The sequence below is a fragment of the Pleurodeles waltl genome, chromosome 2_2 (genome assembly GCF_031143425.1).
Source record: "Pleurodeles waltl isolate 20211129_DDA chromosome 2_2, aPleWal1.hap1.20221129, whole genome shotgun sequence".
Lineage (NCBI taxonomy): Eukaryota > Metazoa > Chordata > Amphibia > Caudata > Salamandridae > Pleurodeles > Pleurodeles waltl.
Window position 1 is genome coordinate 583705216 of NC_090439.1, and position 26819 is coordinate 583732034.

The 26819-nt window shown below is 43.1% G+C and overlaps 1 protein-coding gene across 1 annotated transcript in view; it reads left to right on the forward strand.

The window, feature by feature from the left end:
• The window catches only part of ASXL3 (ASXL transcriptional regulator 3), a 285614-nt gene that overhangs the window by 174463 nt on the left and 84332 nt on the right, over nt 1-26819 (forward strand). Inside the window, exon 7 of the mRNA XM_069220097.1 lies at nt 25188-25305. Coding sequence (XP_069076198.1) covers nt 25188-25305 — 118 coding nt within the window. The remainder of the gene's footprint in view (nt 1-25187; nt 25306-26819) is intronic.

The window sequence follows — 26819 nt, forward strand, 5'->3', positions numbered from 1 at the left end:
GACGCCTGGGGAAATTCAAAGGTAAGGAATCTGCAACTAGAATACGTCTCTACCAGATATATCGTTACCAAAGGTAAGTAACTTGTACAACAAAGTTATCGGAGAATAGCAGCTGAAAAATAAAACATCCCCACTGAAAAGAAAGCTATTTTGAAATGAATAAATGAGAATAGAGCATATTATCTAGGTAAAGGGACACATGCCACAGCTCTAATCTAAGCGAAAATCTATGTGCCCAAACTAGGTACTAAAATCAACCCACAACACTCTCCCTATTGCCATAGAGGGCCAGTCCAAGACTTAACTGAAAAAGGCCCTAAACCTAAAAATAAATTAAATACTGAAAGCACTTTAAAAATATACATAAAAGAGAGAAATTGTCGAAGTTGACAAGCCACGCAGGCCAACAGACAAAACAAAGTTAAAAGGACAATTTGGAAACATGTTTCGGATTTTGAAAAATGACGGTGGTCGAATGTGAACAATAATGGTGATCCTGCAGACAATATTCATTGTCAGAAATGGAAATGGAGGACAGGAAAGACTCCACTTCAGCAGGTGATTAGTTAACCAGCACATTAGTCGAAGGATCCACTGAGTAACAGCGTGCAGAAGCCTCAGTCCCTGATGAGGAAGAGGAAGCAACATCCCTCATTGCATCTGATGTTGATGGAGCCAACAAATCCACACGTGGCAACTCATTAGATGCCTTGCGTATCAACCGCAGTCTCAGTGGGCATGTCCTTGAATGATCCCTCTTCGAGAACATTAACAGATTGGTATCCAAAGAAGGCACAGGCTGTACAGCAAGACATACTTTTGGTGCACACTCGAAGAAGCCCCATATGCAATGGAAAATAGGTTGCACGAAAGTCAGAACCGGTCAAACGTTAGTGACTGATTCAGCTCCAGTTACCCCAGCAAGGAAGCCCCGAAGTACTGCATGATGCGATCATGACACAGCTGGGCTGCTGATAGCTCCATCACTCCGCTTTGCTAAGACGGGACATTCACCACATATCAAAAATAGAAGCAGCAACAGAATACCGCCAATCAATGCAAAAGGTGATTGGAAATCCACCAAAGACACTATAAAAGTGTGAATGAATGGCTGAAGGAGTGATTCCAAATACTGTCCGGAACATGCTGACAAATCCTGACCTAAGAGCCTTAAAAAATTGTACAATCCCGGCAGTGTTAGATGTTTTAAAAATCCTGCTCACCAATTCTCCAAAGTGTTTGGGAAAGTTGGTATTTAATAGGGACAGTATCTCAGCTGATGACCTTGCTAAATGTAGGTCATAGTTCTCTCTGGCTGATGTCAGAGCCACATGTTTTTAAAACAATAGTGCATTTAGTCTGCTCAGCTTGTCAAAACGTACATTAGAAGTAGAAATGTGCGGCCACAATTCTGCTACTTTTATCTCTCATGTGGCGGGGAAACAACACATGACCGCAACAAGTTACAGTTTGGGAAACTGAAATTACATAGGCAATTCCAGTTTTCATTCCGCAGCAGATTTGATCATTCAGCATAACTTAACTTCCTTTGGAAAGTATCTGAAACGCTGGGTAAATCAGAGACAGTAGTACCCTTCAGGTTTCAGGCCAAATTTGATACGACCGCATTGCAAGTGCTGTGCAAGGACACCTACTTACATATCATAGAATGACTAACAGTAGTCTTACATTCACTTCTGATAAGAAAGTCCTCCATTTCGCCGTTTAGACATTTGTAATCGAAAGGCAACTCCCAGCCCTCATAGACATAACTGTCTTCTAACCGCTCAAATCTGCCAACTGCAAAATATTTTAAGCAGTCCATAAACTAAAATGTTGAAATGGGCAGATTTATCACTCCATGTGTAAGCCATACTGCTGAGGGAATTTCCGCTACAGTGAAAGGCGACTTTTGCAATTTTTCAATATTAAGCATGATGTAACTCGCTTTTTTCGTAGCCATTAGCTGTTGTTGCCTCCACAAGTTAAATGCGGCAAATAACTCAGTAGAGTTAACGTGCTGCCAGTGCACGTGATTACTTTTAAGAACCTGTGTCCATGATGTAAAAAGGACATGTCATTCTGAATAGATTCTGTTGCAGATCACACAATGTTATTTAGGTTGTAGATGCAGTTGGACAAGGTATTCATACCATTGTCAACACAGCTAAAGCCTTTTCCATGTTTTCTTTGTCAATTTGCTTTAAATGTGCAGGAGTTTCTATCTGCAAAATTTTCCAGATCTCATTATATAGGGCATACAGAAAACGTTTGGTACTTGACTTTCTAGGACCTCACAAGAAATCTTGTAAGTGGGCTCTCTGAAAGAAGACTAAGTTATTCATTGACAGCTGCTGAGAAACTTAACCATTGCTGGCAAAGCTTACCCACTCTCTTTGTTGTTATGATACCCGAGTGCTGAACAGTGACGTAGCGAGTGTCCAGTCAGATTGTTCTGAGACCCCCTGGGGAATTAAAAAGTGGCTGATAACCGTTTGTGTCCCCTGGCCAAAATAACCAACCACCAGGATGTCAAAGTGAGGAATTAAACATACCATTATGAAACAAAATAGTGAGCTGTTCTTCAGTAACATTCAAAAATGTTTGCCAATTGTTAAATTTAGCCCGTGTGTGCGCATTTAGTTCTTTTGTGTTTGCTAACCCCAGGCAAGTTGTTTACTGGAAAGTTTCATTCAAAAACATAATTTGAGCCGGAATAAGGCGTGCCCTCAATAAAGCTTCCCTAACCTGTATTTGCCAATCTTCTATTCCTCATACACATTTTAAATCAATTATGTTTTTCCCAAACTCCTAGCCTTCAACAGTAAGCCGGGAAACGAAGGAATCTGAAGAAAACAATTTTGTATCAGTTAGCAAGATCTTTCTCACTTTCGAGGGAGGCAATTTAAAATAGTAAGATCCTGCATTTTTAGCACCTTGCCCAGTAAACTATGCAAAGTTATCAACATATGTTTTGGAACTCTCCACTGATGGAGTTGAGCAATGCTTACATTGTGTATAGTTAGAAACTGATCTAGGGGCTCTAGCTAAGTGCAGAAAGTGATATCCGTAATGGTGATAAGAGAACATTTTCCCCATAATTCGCTCTGTTCATGTAAATATCTTCACTTTCAAATACAGTGTAATTTTCAAGCTCAGAAAGCAAGCATATAATCAACTGTTTTAACATCCCAATCATCAGAAACAACCCTGGGTGTAATTACATCACTCATAGAAATTTTAAACACATAAGGAATGTGAATGATCTCAGTTGGGCCAAATACATTGAATGGAACGTTATCCCAAACAATCCCATCTAGAATCGGAACAGTTCAAATGTTCACTAGGGACAAGTATCTTTGGAATCTATGGGCAGAAAGGCAAGGTGTCAGAACCTCATCCACCAGTTCAACAGCAGAACATTCAGGAAGATAATGATCATTTATCAATAGAAAGAAAACTGTGATAAAACCAATCCAAAGCAGGAAGGCAAGCCATGTCATTAATATGCATAGATAGTACCATGGACGAATCAGATAGTTATCTTTAAGCCAGTCATACAAATTGTGGCTTTATTACTGATTCAGTTGCAGAAGACATTGATGAAAAGTCATCTATGTGGACGAAGTAACCAGAAGCAGTCTGTGTGAAAACAGGAGCCGGTGCAGAACTGGTTCATGGGCCCAATGATGGTGGTTCATAATAAATAATGTAATCCGTTTGTGTTGAATTAGAGTAGTATAGATCCACAGTTTGGACATGTCTTGTCGATAAAGTGGTGACAGGAATTAACAAAAGCTGATTCTCCTTCCTCCCCAAGCTCAGGGAGACAATTGCAGCATTGGTACTTGTAGAAGCATTGTTGAGTGCTTGAAGAGGTATTTTTTGTGGGATAGTGAGAGGGGAAAGGGAACTACCAAGGAATCCTCGTGGTCTGCTGTGCAGGATCGGCCACATGGTGCAATTTGACATTGTCTATTGAAACAAAACAATTTTATTTAGAACCAGGCAGCTGTGGTAGAATTACAGTTCTGGTACCGTATAAGCCCAGGACTGAAACGGTGCTGTATAGGATGGTCCAAACTCCTTTTTGCAGCAATATTTTCTCGAACTAGATCCCGACTTTAGAAATACAGCCCATTGATGTTGTCTGCAAATCCCTCCTTCCCAAGGTGGCGGCAAAGGCAGATGAGTTTTCATCACAGAATTGCTGTATTTCCTGTAAAACAGTAACACCTTAATTTATCTCAAACGGTGTTTCTGCCACCACCGTGCAAGAGCCTTCAAGATCTGGGACATACATAGGTATCCCTAATAGGACTTCATAAGGGGTGCGTCCTCCCAAGGACCTTCGGGGGAGATTATTTATTGCTCTCATGACCCCATATAGGTGATGAAGCCAACTGCGGCCAGAACCTAATGCCCTAGCCGTTAAGGATTGCTTTAAGTCATGGTTCTTCCTCTCTACAACCAAATTACCCTCGGGATGGTAGAGGGAGGAATAATGCAGTTGAACACCCATCATTCCCATGGTGTCCCTGAATGCCCTGTAGGCAAAAGAGAGCCCTGGTCCGAGTGGAATGCCTCAACCGCATATGCCCAAATGAAGACTTGCAAATCTTCAATAAGAGTTCGGGCAACACCCGACCCTTGGGGCCATACCCACAGGGATCTACAACATGAGTCAACAGCGACTATAATATATTTGAATGCATCTCTGGGTCGTAAGGGAGTGCAATGATCCAGGAACACACATTGTAGTAGTTTGTTCGGCATTAGGACAGGTGTCTGTGGTGGGCGCTTGATGTTGGAACCTTTAATTTGTTGGTAAATGTGACAGCAAAAGGCATACTGTGTGGTCTGTCTCTATAGACCTGGCCACCAAAGGCTCTTTTGTAGCAGGGAAATGGTGGCTGTCACACATGTATGGGCAGGTGCAACACCCTCATGCGCTGCTCTGAGATCTAATCTCTGGGGATCACTCGATCTCCTGCCACTGCAATTGTTGCAAATGCGATGTTTTGGGCACTGAGATGGTAGGAATATTTCACTGGATATGCTTTTGGTAAAGCCTTGCCATCAACTGAAGCTTTCATAGCAGCCATCGTCTTATCATCCAGTCTTGTATGAGAATGAGTAATTGCAGTAACAGAAGCCGTAGCTATTGCAGATTTGGCAGCTTCATCAGCCAAGGTGTTTCCTACAACGTGTACTCCTACAAGTTCATGGCCCAATGTATGTACTACTTGAGCCTTTGGTAGCCTGTCTTTAAGATAAGCTACCTTCCCCCACAGGTTTTTGTGTTTGATGGTGTTCCCTTTAGAATCCCTGAACTCGTTCAGGTGCCAATGATGTAAACTGAACTGGACACAGTAATGTGAATCACACACAGTCAGTGTTAGATGTTCAGGATCCGTATGTTCCAGAGCCAGGACCAGAGCTTTCAGCGCGGCAAGTTGAGCCTTGCGTGTACTTATTTTGAAGGTGGAATATAACATCCGTCAGTACCCCGCTGCGCAGGCAGTGGAGTATTGGTGTTTGGTACCCAAAGCTGGCTGTGCTGAACCATCAGTATAAATGATGACTCTGAATTGGCCAAGAGGTAAAATGTTAGTGGGCGTGGGGTATTCAAGCTCATTGTTCTTCTTGAGTCTTCCCAGGTGGTGATTATAAAAGATACTTCCCTACATTAATGGAACACACATCAAACAGATCAGTCAAATGGTCAATTTTAGATGCATAAAAACAAATGCCTGCAAATCGATATGCTGTAGCTTGAATCTATGCATATAGCGTATTCTTTTCTATTATCTTTGCAAGAAAAGACTATGTAGCTTCTGACACAAAACATAACCGGTATATTCTGTATCACCAAATGACCACATATATGTTCAAACATTTGATTGAGGAGGACTTGCTTGTTTGACATTGGGCCTTGAAATGTCAGTGTTTATTGACAGTGATTTAGAGAGCACTCAAAACATGTAGGAGGATGCTCTCAGCAGACTTAAAATGGGGGACAAATTCTATAGTCCCTATGTCCGGCTTCAGAAACTGCACATGGCCAAAGATGGATAGATCTGTTCACAGTCATCAAGGACAGTATTTTTTGCTCCCTTCATTTTCCTCATGAAAACTCCTTGGGATGATTTTTCAGTTAAACAGGTCCTTTAAACTCCATTATAACTTTCTGCTGACTCCTTTGATTTAAACAATGGAGTTAAAGATCATAGAAGTGAGGCAGTACTTATAGCCCAAGATTGATACTCTGTGTATATCAATCAGTGAAACTTCGATGACAATGAAACTTCTCTTACCGGAAGGCGAGAAAGCCCTGCATATGAAACATACAATCCCTCCTCTTTCATACATGTATGTTGACTGGATGTATCTGGACCCCTATTCAATAACTGTGGAAGCGATTGCTGTCAATTTAGTGGCTCGGGAACGCTCCATAAAATCCATTTATGCGAATCCATGCAGCCCTTTTACTTCATGCTATTAACGAACTAACCACCCTGAAGTTGAAGCTTTCTGATATACTGAGATTCACCCTTTTGTTAACTAAAGATAAAATTGGGATGGTACCAAAATTACGTTGCCTGTGTTTATTGAGTTTTGAATATTGTTTACAAAAATACTGTCCTATTAGTTGTGGTAATCAAAAATCTACACTTGAAGTGATATTTTAATTTGTAATTTTAATTTAGCTCTCAATAGTTATGTTGGAAGATAATTTTGCTATGGATGGCTTGCCATATGACCATGAATATGCCATCGGCACAGTAAAGGGCTATTTAGCAAATTTTTCATCTTTTGTGTGTCTACGCTGTCAGTCTCCGCTTTTTAAATCACTTATGGGGGTTTTATTTATTTATTTTCTTTTTTGAAGGATCAGGATCATAAGTTCCCATTATCACCCTTTTTAATGATTCAGTGGGATCTGAATTTAGTCCTGACCTTCTTGGTGCTGACCTCTAAAGTACCTATATGTATTTATGCATATAGGTGGTATTTGTAGAGAATTAACCTAGCCATAAGGCAGCAGAATGCTGTACAGGGTCACTGGCAATCATACAGTCAATGATAGAAGAGAAAACTGGATTATGGGAGCAGAAGTGTAATGTTACTGCATTGTAGTGTTCTGTAAAGAGGTGTGTCTTCAATTGCTTTTCTTAAATTGAAGCAACATTGGGGTGATTTTTCTGGATACAGGGATATTGTTACATATCCTGGATACTTAGGTGAAAAATGCCTGTTGTGTATTTCTTTTCATTTTTTATTTACACTTCTTGTTATCTATTCTGATGGTGTCCTGGTGGTGGGTGTGACAAGAGTTTCCAGAGTTTGTGAGCTTGTCTGCAAGGTTAGTGGGGGTGCTGGTCATGATGACTTTCTTAATGATGGAGCTGGTTTTGAAGATGTGTGTGTTGGTAAGGGAAGACACTCAAGTTCCATCTGGATGTGGGTGATGACATGATCATATTTCTTTAGAATGGAGACCTAGTATTGGGCCTTCTTTGTTTTAACAGTGTATTACTTAAGGGTAAAGTTGGTGTTCAGAATGAATCTAAGTGTCTTGGAATTCACTGTAAGTTGTGGGTCAAAACCATCAAGGTTCTACTCAGTTTTTTTTGGGTTGTTCTTGGCAAAAAGGAGGAGTACCAAGTAACTGTTGGATTACATATTTCTTTGATCTTAATAAATATGTAACAGCATAGTTGGTCTGTGTTGGACGATAATGTCATTTAAACGGTAAACTAGCACATACCCCTGCCCTAAATGCCTTATTGCCTTTGGAACTGGTTCTTTCACTTTTATTTTGGTCCTGTTGTCATAATAATCGAACGTGTGTGGAGTGGCTTAGACCTTTCCTTCACAAAGTGAATTCCAGACCCTCTTCTGTGTCCTGGAGGTCATACCAAGAGTGTCTCTTTGTCATTGAGAGCGTAGACTATTGATTTCTGTATCAAGTTGTACTGGAATGTGAAACTCTGTGTCTGCTGTTGACATCCCTTGTGCATGTTGAGTGTGTGTGTGTATGCATGAGTGCACAGTACATGTATAGCATGTATATGCATGTAGGGCTCTATATGTTTTTCTCATGCAGTGAAAGTGTATTGCTTGCATTTCTGTATCTAGAGTGTGGAGACCCAGACACTGATGTGGGGAGGATGGAGCCATGATACTCTTTGGAAATTCCATGTCCTTGTTAACAAAGGACTGCTCATTATTCATCCTGAGTACTGCCAATTGGTGGATAGTAGGGGTGACAGTGGGGCTGTTTGTCCTATTGTTCAATGTATGAATGTTTCCAGGCATGGCATGTCAGCTATGGTACAAAAACCTCATATTTTATAGTGCCATATTTTTGGTAGTCCCGCTTGATCCAGGGCATTATAACCTGCTGTGAGATACATCACTTTACAGATTGTGTCTTGAGATAGCCTGGGAATGATACCTGAAAGAGAGCCAGCTGAAACAGTTTCTAAAACCTTAAACTGTAGATCCACGTTGTCTTTCTGAAAAAATGTATATAAAAGTGGGATCCAAACAACCCCCCTTTGTTCCAGTAACACATTCTTCTTGAACAGGGAAGTGAGTGCTCCACTGAGTATTCTGCGAGAGCTGTGTAAACTGGGTTGGTGTCTCCTTAATATCCAGTCTCAAAGAGGTGAGGGGAGATCACCTTAACTCTGCACTTTCTACTGACATACCTGATAATCTGTCTAGAAAGCCTAGGAGAATGTCTGCCTGCCTGCATGCTTCTCACACCAAGGGCGACTCACCTGAATTCCCAGAACTCCTGTGGCAGCGAATATCTTCTAACACTTCTTCCTGAGGTTAATCCTTTGTGTCAAAAGAGAAGACTGATCTGTACCCACAGGGGTTCGGAGAGTGTGAGAGAGAGAGAGCTCAAAAGGCTCTTGTGTACCTGGAGCTCCAGTGGAAATAAATGCCAGGTGTGGTTTGATCCTTTTAAGCAGGACCCTTCTAGTTCTGTTGGTAATGTGCACTCTTTCTGCCAGAGGAGGTACTCATTGGGTAGCCATAGATTAATGTTTTACAGTTAGCTTAAGCATTCTTTTCTTGCCCCTGCCCTTTAGTTATTTGTGGCCTAACTCCACAATTATTAGGCCCACTTGAGGAGACCACCACAGAGTTTGCCCTTCTACTCTCCATGAGGTAAAATTAGACTTGTATTGAAAATTGCTCTTTTTAAAAAAGAAGGTTCATTTACAAAGTTGTTTAGATGTGAGCCCTTGAGAAAATATAAAAAAAGAATTGCTGATAGAAAATCCAAGTCCTTTGGGGGGGTTATTTGAATACTGACCCCTGCGCTAAAATCCTAAGCGTGGATTCTTATTTTCTTCACTGATGACAATCCTATTAACTTTTTTATTTATTTTTTTATTTATTTTTTTTACATTGTGTCACTTAACAAAACTCACTCAACTTGTCCTTTCTTCTTCTGCTAAAATTTTCTAAATTGAATTCAAACTGTAAAAGTGTGTCTGAAGAAAGAAAAAATTAGAAAACAAGCTGCGCCCAGCTGGCTAACCTGAAGTCTGCGTAATCGGCTGAAGTAGCTGGACTGTTGAGCGTCAGTGAGAAAATGATGATCATAGTCAAGGTGAGAGACGCACCACGGCACTGGCTAAATGACCAGGTTCCAGTGTTCAAGGTTGCTGAAAGTCATCTCACAGGGATGGGATTCCAAGAGAGGTTGCAAGATCCTGGCTTCCAGCCAACAATGTCAAGGGTGTTCTTGACGCTGGCGGTTTGGCTCAGAACACACTGGGGAAGTTGACAGGAGATTCAGATCTCTTTTCAGATGGATTGATGAATCAAAGCGCATGTGGCAACACTTTGAACATGGTATTTATCGCCCAATCAATCAATCAGTATTTGTAAAGTGCGGCTACTCACCCGCAAGGGTCTCAAGGCGCTGAGGTGGGAGGGGCCTCATCCGAAGAGCCACGTCTTGAGGTTCTTCATGAAGATGGTGAGCGATTGGCTTTGTCTGAGGCGCAGGTGGAGGTTGTTCCAGCTCTTTGCTGCATTGTAGGTGGTTTTGTAGATGCGATCGATGGTGGCCAGGGCCATCTGGGCGGAGCGGAGGGATCTATCGGGGTGTGGAAGGAGAAGGGCTGGTTCAGGTAGGCTGGTTCTGCATTCTTTATGGCCTTTTACGTGTGGGGGAGAAGCTTGAAGGTGATTTGCTTCTCGACTGGTAGCCAGTGGAGCGTCCTCAAGTGTTGGGAGATGTGTTCTCCACGAGGGAGGTCCAGAATGAGTCTGGCAGCGGCGTTCTGAAATGAGTTGAATGAGTTGAAGTTTTTTGATGTTCCTAGTTGAGGTGCTGGCGTAGAGGGCTTTGCCGTAGTCGAGCTTGCTCGTGACTAAGGCGTGGGTGACTGTCCTGCGATGTTCTGCTGGGATGCATCTGAAGATTTTCCAGAGTTTGCTGAATGTGTGCCAGCAGGAGGAGGTGACAGAGTTTACCTGGCAGGTCATGGATAGGGAGGAGTCGAGGATGATTCCTAAATTGCGAGCGTGCTCGGTCAGCGCAGGGGGGGCGCTGAGGGATGTGGGCCACCATGAATCGTCCCAAGCTGAGGTGGCGTTTCCGAAGATGATGAACTCCGTCTTGTTGGAGTTGAGCTTGAGGCAGCTTCCTCTCATCCACGTGGCGATGGCTTCCATTCCCGCGTGAAAGTTCCTTTTGGCTGTGTCCGGGTCTTCGGTGAGGGAAATTATGAGTTGTGTGTCATCGGCATATGACGCGATGTTCATACCGTGGCTTCTGATGATGGCAGCAAGAGGGGCCATGTATACGTTGAACAGTGTGGGACTCAGTGAGGATCCTTGGGGGGCTCCACAGTTGACTCCTGTGGGTCTGGAGGTGTAGGGCGGGAGTCTGACCCTCTGTGTCCTCCCGAAGAGGAAGGGGTGGATCCATTCCAGTGTTCTTCCGCAGATTCCTATGTCGTGGAGCCTTGTGCCCAGAGTGCTGTGGAAGACAATATCGAAAGCTTCTGAGAGGTCGAGGAGTATGAGTGCTGCGCCTACCAATTAGAAGACAGATTCCGGCAGGAAACAGAGGCCCTCTGTTTCTCCGGCTCCCCCTCTCCAGGTTTTGGGGGGGGGGGGGTTCTTCGAAGTTGGCAACACCGGCACAATCTGCACACTTCGTTATAGAGAGTTTCCTGGAAGAGGAGGGCTCTCAAAATGGCAGCCGCTGAGATTCAAGGTTGCCGCTCAAGTGTTGCAGCTGGAGGAGCTCTTGTGGACAGCTGAGTGATGTGAAGTGTGTGCGCAGCCTCTAAAGCGTCGCACTTCACTGAGGAGATTTTGAGAGACAGAAGCCTTTCTGGAGAATTCGTGCATATGTATCCCTGAGTCAATTGTTGCAGTCACACAAGTATTCTGAGCGAGAGAGAATGAATTCTTAAGAGCTCCATTTTTAAGCCATAGAAACCTTTACCTCCTAGAACACGTGTTTTAGTCATGAGAAAATAGTAAAGAGCAGGAAGAACAGTATTTTCAAGAACATTTGTTTTCTGTCATATTAAAAATGGTGAAGAACAGTTATTCCTAGAGCATTTGTTTAACCCTGAGAAATAGTACAGAGCAGGAAGAGCAGGTATTTCATGAACATTCATTTTCTGTCGTGAAAGTTCTGAAGAACAGGTTTTCTCCTACAATACTCGTTTTCAATCAAATTCAGTGTGCTGAAGAAGATGAAAAAGTTATATAAAAGAAAAGATTAATCCTAGTTAAAAGGAATAGAGAAGGTAGGACCTAGTGAGGACCTAGTGAGAGAGAGTCTTAATGTTTTGCTTTATCTTACAGCATCAGTAACATAACCACTGAGTCCTCAAAAACAACAGGCAAAATGATAGATGAGCGCAGAGTAGAGGACGAGGCAGTCTCTTCTTCCATCCCCAACCCCTTTCCCCTCTAAGAGTTTTTTTTAGTCTCCAGATAAGAATACAACTGGGGACTGAGAACTCTGGAGAGGCATTGGGTTCAAGGTGTCATGAAGATCGTGTGAAGATTTGCAATAGATACCGCTCGTGACAGAGTGAAGTGCCCAAGATAAATTATTCACCCGAGCAGAATGGCTGAAGGATTAGATTTTAAAAATCTGAGAGGAATTCTAGAAATTATACAAAAAGAATGAATAACAGTTAGAGAGGAGAATAAAAGTTTGAAGCAAGATTTAGCGGAGTCCAGAAAATAAACCACAGAATTAACTACTAAGTTGGGTGGGTACTTTTCAGGATTTAGTGCTACAAGCCCTTCACTAGACGGTCAGAGTTCCACACCCACGCTAAATCCTAGAAATGCAACTCCGGTAGATCATTACTTGTCCCAAGTCATTCCATTGGCTTCCCCAGAACGTTTTAATGGAGACCCCCTAAAGGCTCAGATTTACCTAACCCAGTGTTCACTGCATCTCTTGTGCTGTCCCGCGTTTTTCCCTGATGCACAATTCCGAGTGGCCTTTATGTTATCTTATCTCTGTGGAGATGCCGCTGCCTCGTCCATGCCACTAGTGTCTAAGGACGCACCCATTCTTTATCATTTTGAAGAATTCAAAAAGGAGTTCCCGAGGATTTTCGATATAAGAAGAGTCTCCAAAGGCACTGATAACAAATTGTTGGCATTGCGGCAGGGTAATAAGGAGCTGGTGACTTACCGAGCCCAGTTCAATATCTGATAGTCATGACCGATTGGCAAGAGGACAGCCTTAATTTATAGAGTTGTAAAAGACGAGCTCAAGGACGTTTTATGCCAGATTCTGAATTGATCCACAGAGATTTCAGCATTAATAGATTTAGTTCAGGGAATAGACTATAGGCAACCAAAGAGGAGAGAAGAAGAAAGATTTTTGTCCAAGTGTTCCTAGATTTGATCGAATGGAGACAAAAAGCTTAAGAACTTCAGCCAGTGGTTCTTAGTGGAACCGATGCAGATAGGTACAGTCTGGCAACCTCTTTCTAAGGAAATGAAAGAAAAGAGGAGAATGAAAGGCAAGAGTTAAGCTATAAGAGCAGTAGATGGAACAAACCTTACCTCTGGTCCAATAGTAAGTCATACTGAATGGGTGGAGCTCATTTCTAAAGAAAGGCATTGAGAAATCTTGTGATTCAGGTTGATAGACGCTCCTCAGTTCTAAATTATTTTGGGACTCCCATGGCTTACTAAGCACAATACCACCATAAATTGGGAAGAGAGATCTGTAGAAATAAATTCAGACGATAGCACAAGAAATTGTTTCAGTGAAGTTTCTCCATCCAGAGGATCTAGTCCAGCCCTTGGTTTATGTGAAGCTGGTTTAGCTATTTGTACAATATGCAAAGGAGAAATTCTTGAGGAGTATCAAGATTTCGAAAATGTATTCAGTGAAGTAGAGGCAGAGAAATTACCTCCCCATCGACCATACGACTGCAAAATTGAATTGGAGCCAAAGGCTAATCTTCCTTCCAGCAGAATCTATGCCTTCAAAGGAAAGGAAAATTAACATCTGAAGGAGTATATTCAAAAGTACTTAAAGAGTGGGTTTATTCGTCCGTCACAGTCTCTTGTATCTTCTCCCCTATTCTTTGAACCCAAAAAGGAAGGAGATTTGAGAAACTGTATTGACTACAGAGCCTTGAATCAGAAAACCATTAAAAACAGATATCCGTTACCGCTAATTTTATTCCTTCTTGACCACGTAAAAGGGGCTAAGGTGTATACAGAATTGAGAGGAGCTTATCACCCTATTCGTAAGAGTGAAAGAAGTGAATGGAAAACTGCTTTTAGAACTAGGTATGGTCTTTTTGAGTATCAAGTCATGCCATATGGTTTGTGCAACGCTCCAGCTGCCTTTCAGCACTTTAGCAATGATGTATTGAGTAAATTCATAGATAAATACTCCATTGATTACAAAGATGATATTTTGATTTACTCAGCCTCAGAGCAAGAGCATCATGAGCATGTGAGGGGCATGTTACAATGTTTAAGAAAACTATCTGTATGTGAAGCTAGAGAAATGTGCCTCCGATATTCGAAAGGTATATTTCTTGGGGTTTATTCTTTCCCCAGAGGATATAACCATGGATGAACAAAAGATCAAAGCAGTAATCGACTGGCCATCCCAACATCATTGAAGGAAATTCAAAGTTTCATTGGGTTTGCCAACTTCTACAGAAGGTTCATTAAAGAATTTTCCCAAAAGGTTTTTCTACTCTCGTGATTGTTGAGAAAAAGAGTTCCATTCATCTGGTCAGCAGAAACTAAGGAATTATTTCAGTTTTGTTTCTGCCCCTTTCCTGCTGCATGCGGACCCTTCAGAACTGTTTTATCTGGAGACAGATGCTTCCGATCTGGCAATTGGGGGAATTTTATCACAGAGAAACAAAGTGACAGGTCAGCTGCATCCAGTGGCTTATAGATCGCGCAAGCTGTTACCAGCCAAAGTAAATTATACAATCACTGAAAAGGAATTGTTAGCCTTCAGATGAATTCAAAGAATGGAGACACTACCTGTTTGGAGCTAACCACATAATAACAGTGTTTACTGACCCACAAGAATGTACAATTTCTAAAGTCTGCGAGAACTCTTACTCTTCGACAACTTTAATGGTCTCTCTATTTTGCGGATTACAACTTTGTAATCACTTACCATCCTGAAAGCAAAAATGGGAAAGCAGATGCCTTTTCGAGAATAAACACTGAAGGATAGAAGGTGCTTATCGAAGATTACATTTTTTTTTTTTAAATCATTCCAGAATCAAAGATAGTGGGAACAGTGTTTAGAGAGCCCTTGGACGAAGAAACTAAAAAGGTACTTACCTTAAAAGAGATGCGGAATTGGGTGGATGAGAATCCTTCACAAGAAATTTTATGCCAATTGCCATACCATGTGGAGAGTTGTATCTGCCCACTCCAGAGTTAAGAAAAAAGGCACTGTATGATTGCCATGATAATCCTCTGGCAGGTCACAAAGGACTTCAGTTTTCTCAAGTGTTGACTAAGACAGTTTTGGTGGCCAGGCACGAGAGAAGATATAAAGCAATATGTGGCCAGCTGTGGCATTTGTGCACAGGGAAAATCAACTAGACAAGCTCTGCATGGGCTTTTACAACCATTACCAGTTCCCCCTCATCCTTGGCATACCTTTACCATGGATCTAATTGTTGACTTAACCTCTAGACACTTTCTTGGTCATGGTAGATGCATTTTAAAAGATGGCCCGTTTTGTTGCATTAAAGCACGTACCAAGGGCAAAGAAGTTGGCTCAGTTATTCAGTGTCCATATAGTCTGAGCCCATGGGGTACGTAAAATCATAATCTCAGAGAGGGGCTCCCAACTCCTGTCCTATTTTTGAAGAGCTTTTAGCCTAGGTTTAAATATAGAGACTAGATACTCCTTTAGTTATCACCCAAAGACAGATGAGCAACCTGCGAGGGTTAATCAGGAGCTAGAACAGTACTTGACGCTATTCCTTTTAGATCCAGAGGGGGACTGGCCAGATCTCCTTTGGGGAGCCGAGTTTGTGCATAACAATGCCAAGAACACTTCCACAGGCTACACCCCATTTTTCTTAAATCACGGTAGCATCCAAAAAGCACAGTCAACACTAAAGAGATTTCTGTTCCTGCAGTTAAGGATTTGGTACAACATTTAAAGACTATTCAGGAGTTAGCTAACGAGAATCTGGTCCATCTTAGAAACGATATAAGAAATATGCTGAAAGAAAAAGAAGATTTGAAAAGGAATACCTGCGAACAGAAAACCTGTGACAGTGAAAAACGTGCTCAGCATGACAAACAAAATTGCAAAGTTTTATTTTTTATAGCAAACTTTCTTGTATTTTGCCAAGTCATATTTTCCCACGTTGCACCTGTTTCTTTTCTTTTTGCTTGTGTGCGGTGTTCTCAAAAGTTGATGATTATCTTTTTCTAAAGATTGCAAAGCAGCGTTGTTTATTATTCGTAATTTCTGAAATGGTTTAACTGGACTGGTGGGTTCACCCCACTCCAACCCACCCCTCTGTAATCCACCCCATCCCAATCCAGTCTATTCCACCCAATCCAATCCACTCCAAACCACTCCTCTCCAATACTGCTAACCCACCTCATTCTAATCTGCCCCAATCCAATTCTCCAATCCAAAACTGTCTGCCCCGCTGCAATCCAAAACTGTCTGCCCCGCTGCAATCCAAAACTGTCTGCCCCGCTGCAATCCAAAACTGTCTGCCCCGCTGCAATCCAAAACTGTCTGCCCCGCTGCAATCCAAAACTGTCTGCCCCGCTGCAATCCAAAACTGTCTGCCCCGCTGCAATCCAAAACTGTCTGCCCCGCTGCAATCCAAAACTGTCTGCCCCGCTGCAATCCAAAACCGTCTGCCCCGCTGCAATCCAAAACCGTCTGCCCCGCTGCAATCCAAAACCGTCTGCCCCGCTGCAATCCAAAACCGTCTGCCCCGCTGCAATCCAAAACCGTCTGCCCCGCTGCAATCCAAAACCGTCTGCCCCGCTGCAATCCAAAACCGTCTGCCCCGCTGCAATCCAAAACCGTCTGCCCCGCTGCAATCCAAAACCGTCTGCCCCGCTGCAATCCAAAACCGTCTGCCCCGCTGCAATCCAAAACCGTCTGCCCCGCTGCAATCCAAAACCGTCTGCCCCGCTGCAATCCAAAACCGTCTGCCCCGCTGCAATCCAAAACCGTCTGCCCCGCTGCAATCCAAAACCGTCTGCCCCGCTGCAATCCAAAACCGTCTGCCCCGCTGCAATCCAAAACCGTCTGCCCCGCTGCAATCCAAAACCGTCTGCCCCGCTGCAATCCAAAACCGTCTGCCCCGCTGCAATCCAAAACCGTCTGCCCCGCTGCAATCCAAAACAATCTGCCCCACTCCAATCTTCCCCTTTTCAATAAAAATCTGCCCACTCCAATTCAGAACAATCTGCCACACTCGAGTCCAATTTACTCCAAGCTGCTTCACTCTAATCCAAAACAATTTGTCCGACTTTAATCCAAACAATACGCCCCACTACAATCCATCTCACCCCAATCCAGTCCAACCCACTTCATCCCATTTCACCCCACTCCCATCAAGTCCACTCCCATCCAGTCCACCCCACTCCTTTCCACCCCAATCCACCGTAATACAATCTGCCCTGTTCTAATCTGCCCCACTCCAATACAAAACAATCTGCCCCACTCCAAACCACCCCACTGCAATCTGCCCCACTCTAATCCAAAATCAATCTGCCCTACTCCAATCCCAAACAATTTACTCACATACTAAACAATTTGCCCAACTCCAGTTCGCCACACTCAAATCTACTCCACTCCATCCCAATTCTCCACAATCTACCCCAGTAGAATCCAGTACACCCCACACCAGTCCAATCCACCCCAGTGCAGCCCAGTCCAGTCTACCCCACCCCAAATTAGTACACCAAACCCAGTCCAATCCAATTCACCTCAATCCACGCCAGTCAACTCCAACCCACTCCAATCTTACTCACCCCACTACACTCCCTCCCCACTCTGATCAAACCCACCCTTCTCCAATACAACCCACCATACTCCAATCCACCCATTCCAATCCACCCCACTCCAATCAAGTTCACTGCTACTGGCCCCTTCCCAGTATACTACAGTCCACTTTAATGGACCCCCTCCTGTCCATTTCAGTCCACATTAATCTACCCTACTCCCATCCAATCCACCCCACTCCAAACCACCTTAATCTATCCCACTCCAGTCCAGTTTACCCCTCCACTCCACTCCAGTCCAATCCACTCCAGTCCAATCTAATCTGCCCCACCCCACTCCAGTCAGCCTGACCACAATCGAGTCCATCAAACCTGAATCCAATGCACCCAATGCCAATCCACCCCAACCCTATCACTCCAGTCCAAACCACCTATCCATTTCACTCCACTCAAGTCCACCCCAATCCAATCCATCTCACCCCGTTTCAGTCCACCCCACTCCAGTCCAGTCAACACCAACTCACCCCAGTCCAGTCCATCCCACTCTACCCCAGCCTCCTCACTCTACCCCAATTCAAAACCCCCCTACCTCAATCCTCTACTCCCTATTCCACCCCACTCTTCTCTCCCACTCCTCTCTGACACTCCATGCCATTAACTTTTAGCCATGCTGGACAGCAGCCACACTGGTGTACAAAGTGGCAAAACATGTTTCCAAAGCCAGTAGCTCTTATTTAGGCGAGGCCTATATGCTTTGCGAATGTTTGTTTGAGTAAGGAGAACATTTTGCAGCCTCCTGCCATGTATGAGACTGAGGATTTTGCAGTTGCGAGGCTGATTTCCATTTTTCACGATCAATGGCACGGCCTTTTACCGCTTAACTTAGACCTTGTGTGTCTGATTTGTTCTATTGTTTCTAACCAAGGAAATAGAGTTTCTTTTTTGACAGATATGATAGTGTTAACGGCGATTAGAGGATGTTCGAAGATGTGTAGCAGTTTGAGTTGACTTACTTAGCATTAAAGAGAGAGCAGTGTGTATCGTGTGCACGGCCTCTGGATTAATATTCTTTGACTTCTTTGCCATAAAGTATAGTACATTATTTTATAAGCCTAGCTGTTTATGTGAATTTAAAAAACAAGCAGAAGAGCTCTTTCAGACGCAATTGAAAAGTCGGAAGAATGCTTTTAACCTTAAAACTAGACTAAAAAGTAACAGCAACGTGAAATTGACAGTCTAATATTTTCTAAATGTACATTTTGTAGTCATAAATATTAATGCACCTCGTTAGTACTGGCATGGTCAAAGGCGACTAAAGCCCTGATGTCATGATGCCAAAAAGGTAACTGTTGTATCTAGGCAACTGGATGCTTCTGAAGAGGATTCTAGAGTGTAGCTCCAGCAGAGAAGCAGGCAGTTGCTGTGCAGAGAGGACGTGTTCAGGGGTTGTTACTGCGAATCTTATTAAATCATTTTCCTTCCATCAATTTGTATCCAGATGTCTTAAAAGTGGCGACAAGGATGGGATGCTGAGGACGCTGTTGAGTTGGACTGGATCATCAGTTTTAATTTGGTGGATAACCCTTAGTTCCCGCTTTACGTTTCAAAATATTCTCGTTGAAAATTAGTCCGAAGTTTAAGGAGGCCCAGTAATAGTGGTGAGTTCAAGATTCATGGTACACGTGTGACTGAGTTCTGGTTAACCTAATACCTAACAAAAGTATTGAGCTACTGCGAGGGTTGCGCGTGAAGCTGCGAACCGAGACAGTGTACGTTACTAAACGAAACGTGTGCTGCACGTGAAACCTCGAGCTGCGACCTTGTTCATTTGAAAACTAAGCGCGTGCAGCGCTTGAGCCCACACACCACAACGGGCATGTGAAAAGGAACATCACGCGCTGACAGTGAACAGCGTTGTTTGAGAATATAGGCATAATTAAGGAATCATGTCAATGACGGCCAACTCTCCTCAATACCAAGTGGTGTGATACGTGTGTGAATCCATTTATTCAGGAGGTCGAGGTGTGTGTGACTAAAGTCGCTAAGAGGAAGCAGACGTCACACGCACACTGTTATAGAAGCACTGTGATTGGCTGATGGCGCCATCACAGCCAATCAGTTCTTATTGGCTGTTGCTTAGGAACACGGCAAACCAGGAAGTAAACTGACGGACGTCTGGATGCTAGTAAGTAAATACGATCGACTTAATCTTTTGAGACCTATCTAGAAGCCATGGGGGGAGGTGTATGTTGCATCCATAAGTTAGCCAGTCTCAAACACAATTTGGGTATTGAAGGAAGAAAGGTGTTAAAAACATTGCTCATGGTATGTGCAGCCATATCTAACCAGGATGGTGATGTGTCTGTGTCAGAGGAAAGTGTAGCTGATGAATATGAAAATGCTATGAAAGTCTTAGATGATAATTTTGAAAAAAACTGTATTTTAGTGGAGAGGCACAAGTTTTTTTTCAAGATCTCAGTTACCAGGTGAGAGCGTGGAGCAATATGTATCAGTGTTAAGAACATTGGCTTCTACATGCAAGTTTAAAGACTTGTATTAAGAAATTATAAAAGATCAATTAATAAATAGGACTAGCAATACCAAAATTAGAATTGAAGGATCCCTCTGTACAGAAAACAATAAACATAGCACGAAAAATAGAAAACACAACAAGATACATTAAAGAACTTAATGAGAAACAGGATAATGGGAAATGTGAACATAAGTTAAATGTGTTGCAAAAAAGGGAAAAATAATTTTACGGAGAATAACAAAACAGCTGGTTCAAGTGATAAAAGAACATGTTACAGATGTGGTAGTACAAGACATAATACAGACACAGAGACATGTCCAGCATTTAGGGCGAAATGTTTCAAATGTAAGAAAATTGGACATTTCTCTCATGTCTGCAAATCTGACAATCTCAAGGGAAACAAAGGGGGTCATTACAACCCTGGCGGTCAAAGACCGCCAGGGCTGTGTGGCGATTGCACCGCCAACAGGCTGGCGGTGCAATCCAGGGTATTTCGACCGCGGCGGAAGCTCAGCGGTCGCACTGCCGGCGCCGGCGGTTTTCCGCCACATTTGCCCCGGCGGTGATAATTTGCATGGGCAGCGCTCCCAGGGGATTACGAGTCCCCGACCGCCAGCCTTTTCCTGGCAGTTTGAACCGCCAGGAAAAGGCTGGCGGTACGGGGAGTCGCAGGGCCCCCTGACAGGGCCCCATGCAGCTTTTCACTGTCTGCAAAGCAGACAGTGAAAAGCGTGATGGGTGCAACTGCACCCGTCACACCGCCGCAACACCGCCGGCTCCATTTGGAGCCGGCTCCTGTGTTGCGGGCGAGATCCCCGCTGGGCTGGTGGGCGGAAACCAGGTTTCCGCCCAGCGGGGATCTCATGATAACTGCGGCTGGAGTGCAGACACCCGGCGGTCAGATCTTGGCAGGCGGCTGAAGCCGCCCGCCAAGGTCATAATGAGGGCCAAAGTGTGGTAAATGTAGTCAACAGATGCCATGATGAATGCTCTAATGATGAGGAAATCAGCAATGTGGGAGTGTTGGCGGTGTATGAAGACTGACTAGGGCAGATTTAAAGAAGGGTATCGCCCTACAAAGTGTACTATAAAAATCAGTGAGAAGGAGGTTAATGTATGGGCTGATTCTTGTTCTCCATATACCATAACTGACAAGAAAAACTGGTAAATGTTGGGTAACTGTGATTTATGTTTGCCTGATATTTAGCGTGAAGGTTATTGTGGAGTGAAGTTACCTTTTTTGGGGTATTTTAAAGGTAAATTAGCATACAAGGATAGATGTGTGGATGGGAAGGTGTGTGTAGTGCAAAACGGCAGAGCTTTATTAGGGTGTAGAGATCGAAAAGCATTGGGTGTCATACTTGATCCCCATCATCCTGAGCAGGTTTTACTTACTGAGGAAACACAGAAAGCAACCTGGCAAATTAAATTTCTAAAGTTATTAGTTGATAAAATGGGTTGTCTAGAAAATTTTAAATATAAAGTTCTAAAATCTGACAGAGTACCTAAAGTTCACAAAGTGAGGAATGTTCCCTTAGTCTTAAGAACCAAACTCAAAGAGTTGGATCGCTTATGTGCATCTGGTACAATAGAACTCATAGAATCCTTGAACTGATTAAGACCCGTAGTATTGGTGCGGAAAACTAAAGGCAGGTTGTGGATGTTTGTGGATTTGGGAGACCTCAATCAATGCATGTGGATCGACCAACATCCTCTGCCACACATAAATTAAATGATTTTTAGTGTCAAGGATGCCGCTGTGTTCCAAAGAGTCATGAGTAGCATTTTGAAGGGTGTCCCACATGTGCTAGTATGGGGTGTTGATGCTAGACGGCATACTTCCACAGTGAATAATGTACTAGCTAAGCTAGAAAAGGCAGGGTTGACTGTCAGTGAGGAGAAATGCAAGTTTGGGGTACCGCAGGTGGATTATCTTGGACATACATTATCAAGAGAGGGAGTAAAACCCAAGCATAAACTTACGGAAGCAATTGAACGTGCACCTCCACCAATGGATGAAGAGCAACTTCGATTGTTACTTGGTCTATCTGAGTACTATTCAAAGTTTGTATAAAATTTCACTGTCAAGGTACATGTTTTAAGGGAATTAATGAAAAGGGGAGTGAAATTTGAGTGAACACCTGAAAGCTAATTAGCATTTGATGGAGTCAAGAAAGAAGTTGTACAGGCTGTGGTCTCAAAACCTTTTAATCCTAAGGATGAAACATTAATAGTAGTAGTAACTAGTGCATATGTTTTGGGTGCTATTTTGATGCAAAAGAAAAATGGACAAGAGCAAGTGATAGCTTTCGCTTCACAAACATTAAAAGGTTGTTGAAGCTACATATTCTGTATTTGAAAGAGAGGCGTTGGCATGTTGGTGGGGAGGAAACCATTTTAGAACATATATTTGGGGAACTGTTTTTGAGTTGTGCACCGACCAAAAACCTTTGATCGAAATATTCACCACAAAAGTGGCAGAAATAGCTACCCCAAGAATTGCCAAGGGCATAATTTGCAGTTAAATATGTTCCATTTAATAAAAACAAGAATGCAGATTGTCTATCTAGATTACCGTTGCAAGACAAGGAAAAAAATGGGGATGTGGACAAGGATGAGGAATGGTTGGTTGCCACTGTGTCTGAATTTTGGGTAGGAGCGATAAAGGAAGAAGAGTGGAAACAAGGCTATTGAGCAGGATAATGTTTTGAAACAACTTAGCACATGTTTGTCCTGCAGTTCTAGCCATGCAGAAAATGTAAGGAGGGAATATGGGGACTATAGGATGATATGGTCGGAATTGTCTAAAGTAGATGGCATATTGAGAAGTGAAAGGCTGCTGTTGCCCACTGGTTTACAGTCTAGATTGTGGGAATTGCTACACAAAGGCTACTGTGGCATGTCAAGCATGAAAAGAAGGGCTCACATTCATTTTTGGTGGCTGGGCATGGATAAAGAGATTCAAAGGTTTGTGCATCATTGTGAAACGTGCATGTGTAGTGACAAATCCCACAAGTCAGAAGAGTCTCCTATATCAAACACGGAATTGCCAAAGAAACCATGGCAGAAATTAGCCATGGATATATGTAGGCCATTCAGTGGTAAAGGCATAGAAGGGAAATATGATATAGTTTTAATAGACTATTACTCTAAATGGCCTGAAGTGGCTTTTGTTAGTGAAATTACAGCATACAGCATAATAGGTGTTTGCGAGGAAGTGTTCAGGAGAGAGGGTTACCCCGAGTGTATAGTTACCGACAACGGACCACAATTCACTGCTAATGATTTTCAAAAGTTCCTGAGAAGGGTGGGATGGGAGTTTCTCACCACAGAACAGCAGTATATCATCTGAGAGAAAATGGCCTTGTTGAGAGGTTCAACCGTGTTATAAAAGAATGTGTACAACTGAGTGTTGAGAGTGGAGCAAAGTCTAAGGAGCCAGTCAAAGATATATTGTGGTGTTATCCCAACGCACCACATTCAGCAACATGTTTATTGAAGAACAGGCATGCGGGTATTGAAGTGACACCTTTATGGATGAACAAAGATAGGACGAGAGTGGTACTGGTTCAAAGAGTGAACAGGCACAATGACAAGTTAATGAATGCATCTCAAAGTTTTCAGGTAGGCGATTGGGTACGGACTTCTCACATGGGTAGTCCTAAATCTAGTCAGTCGGAATGGTCACAACCCAAAGTAGTGAAGAGGGTGCTCGGAAATAGCATATTGTGGGGGGGGCCACAGAAGATGGAATATAAGAAGAGTCACTTTCATTCAATCAATCAGTATTTGTGAAGCGCAGCTACTCACCCGTGAGGGTAGCATTTCCTTCCATCAATTTGTCTCCAGGCGTCTTAAAAATAACTGCCACAAAAGATGCTTCTGTTAGAGGTTTAGGGAAAACAGCAGGCTATTGAGGCCTCTGAAAGCGAGAAGGGGCAGCTTTTGAGGTTGCCTGGCACTCTAGGTTCCGGATGGGAGGCCTACGTAACAAAGGGCTTCTACCTATTGTGTTATGGGCTGCTGAGAAAATCTTAGATATTGGCATCTGTTGAGGAGGTCTGTGAAAGCAGTGGGTCACCCTTGTCATAAACATCTCATTTTTAATGAAAACGTGCAAACATGTACCTCAGAGACGTTAAGCATGGGAGATCCAAGACCAACTGTGCGAGAGTAAATTACCTTAAGTAGGAAATGGCCTTCTTAAATGGTGCTCTTTGTGGTCACGGTTTATGGTCATAAGTTATGCCAGTTTTAATGAAGGAGAAATTTACCTCGGGTTGTTTATAAATAAATAAATGTAAAACATGTTTATGCCCAAATTTAAAGTAATCTCTTGTGCAGCGGAATCTTATGTGGGAATGTTTGGGCCATTAAAGAGGCAATGCACTGTAAGTGCCTTAAAACCAAGTTTAATTTTCATTTTAGTAGATAACAGAGGTGGTTCTACTTTGGGGAGAAAATGACCCGCTGAGCAGTCCGCATTTGAAAAATGTCGTGTGGGCTCATGTGTTCTCAGTTCTGTAGTTTATTAATTTACAAAACACAACGGCTTCCTGTTTGGGGAGATTTATCCGTGTATCGCTTTATTTGGTTTTGCTAGAACAGCGCCGCGCTCGTGCTCGGAAGGCTAATGGTTAGAGCCGAGAAAGGACTGATTCCCTTCACAGAAATAAATGATTCCTGCCGTGTTCAGTGGTTCTGTGCGGCTCTGCCCACGGCTCAGTGAGTGCATCAATACTGGAGTCCTCACATGCTGTACATACTGATGGCATTGTGTTAGCGTGATTGACTGAGCATCATGCTGGCGACGGTACACCTGCTGGAAATGCGCAGACATATATTTTTTCATTCCAGCGCTCACAATGGCTTCAAACCTTGCATCTCCGACCTCATGTGTTCTAACATAGTGCTACCAAGATAGTTCATTTTGGGCGTGAAAATCTCCTAATATATACAGTATGGATTTTTTTTTAGCCACGGGTGCATTTTGGTAATGTCACAATGAAAAAAAACATCTGTCTGGCATAGTTAATGTGAGCTCTTGGTTGTGAAAGAGTGCCCACTTTAGGAGTAGCGTTTTCTAAAAGGTAAAGGTCAGGCCTTTAATTGGTGGGATATGTTTTTGATTGCTCTTTATATGTTTTTCCTGTAGGCTTTGAGGCAACAGCAGAAAAGAAGAAATGGGGTCTCCATGATGGTAAACAAAACTGTTCCCCGGGTAGTGTTGACGCCTCTTAAGGTGTCTGACGAGCAGTCGGACTCTCCTTCAGGTAAGTAGTGAAGAGTAATTCTTTGACTTTTTTCGCAAGGCTGCACGTAAGTGTGATCAGTTTTATTTTATATGTCGTGAAGCGATTTATGATTAGGGTCCATTTAAATTTCGTATTCTACCCTTGTTTAATTCCCTGTGTAATTATACGCACACACAAACTTATATATATAGTGTTTGTGTATATGTATGTGTTGACATAATGGGTACCCATAATATGGTCCCTTGGGGTGTTCTGTGTTCATAAACCACGAGGCCAAGTCCGAGTAGTTTGCAAATGTAACTAGAACCCCGAGGTGGCAATATAGGACCATATTACACGTTACCCGTTATGTATTTTTTGTATTGCATGCTTATTTTGCTGTGACTATCTTAAAAACGCTGTTTTCTTTCCAATGTAGATAACAGTGAGCACTCATTCGAATTACAATATTTAGGTTTGCTTTTCATTAATAAAGCATTAATAAAACAACAGGCAGTGCTGAGTGCCAGAGGATGTATTTGATTCTGTGGCTTTTGCGTTTACCATGTAACCATAGATTTAATGCATTCACCACTTAATGTACAGACTAATTTATTGACATCACACAACTGTTAGTTTCTGGTGGTTACTTGTAACTGCAGATAAATCACCTTGTGAATTTCCGTAGGTGCCACACTGGATCTAGAAAACTGAAAAGCAGTGACAGTGTGTGGCATTAGATAGTGCCATGCAACTCCTCGTTGACGCCATTCTGCTCCAGAAGCGACAAATTGAGCCACGTATAATTGTCACCCGTCAGCCCTAACGTTGGCACCTTCAGACGTGGATCCAGAGCACCGCTGCTTTCTTCTTCACTCTGAACAGATTTTCTTCCTAAAATTCCTCAGTGTGCTAGGTATGCCCCGTTCCTAAAACAGTAGGGTTTAATCCTTGTAGGGACTGCTGCAACAGGATGCTTTCAACAGATTCTCACAAGGTGTGCCTCTGGTGCTTAGGTTCGTCGCACAACTCTAAGGCCTCCGACGCCTGCGCCCATATAAAGCCTAAAGCCATCCAAGAATGTGAGGCAAAGCTCTCTGAGGAGGAATACCGGAATTCCTCCCTTCGGTTCCTGTCCAGGGGGAAGTTGAAAGTGAGGACATGTCCCTGAGGCAGATCTTCCTTGCAGTTGAGGTCTTAGGGTAAGTCAGAGAAAAACATAAGAAGTCCAAATGGGATTCTGCCCTTCTTGTTCGCCAGAGAAGGCACAAAGGCACCACCATGCCTCCAGGTCTCACTCTTGTTTCACTAAGAAGCCAGTTCCATCCTTGGTCCTGATGCACCCGAGTTCCCAGGTCCATCACCGATGTTAAAGCAGGTTGAGGCCTCTTGAGAGGCCCTGCTGCAAATCTTTGGCATGTTTCTGTCTTCCTCTGACATGCCTTCAGGTCCCAAGAATCAACAGGGACCCCCTGTTGGGTTACTGCCAGCGGGTTACCTCTTGGTACCACTTGGACCCCTTAAATCTGCTTAAGGTTTCATACCAGCATCCA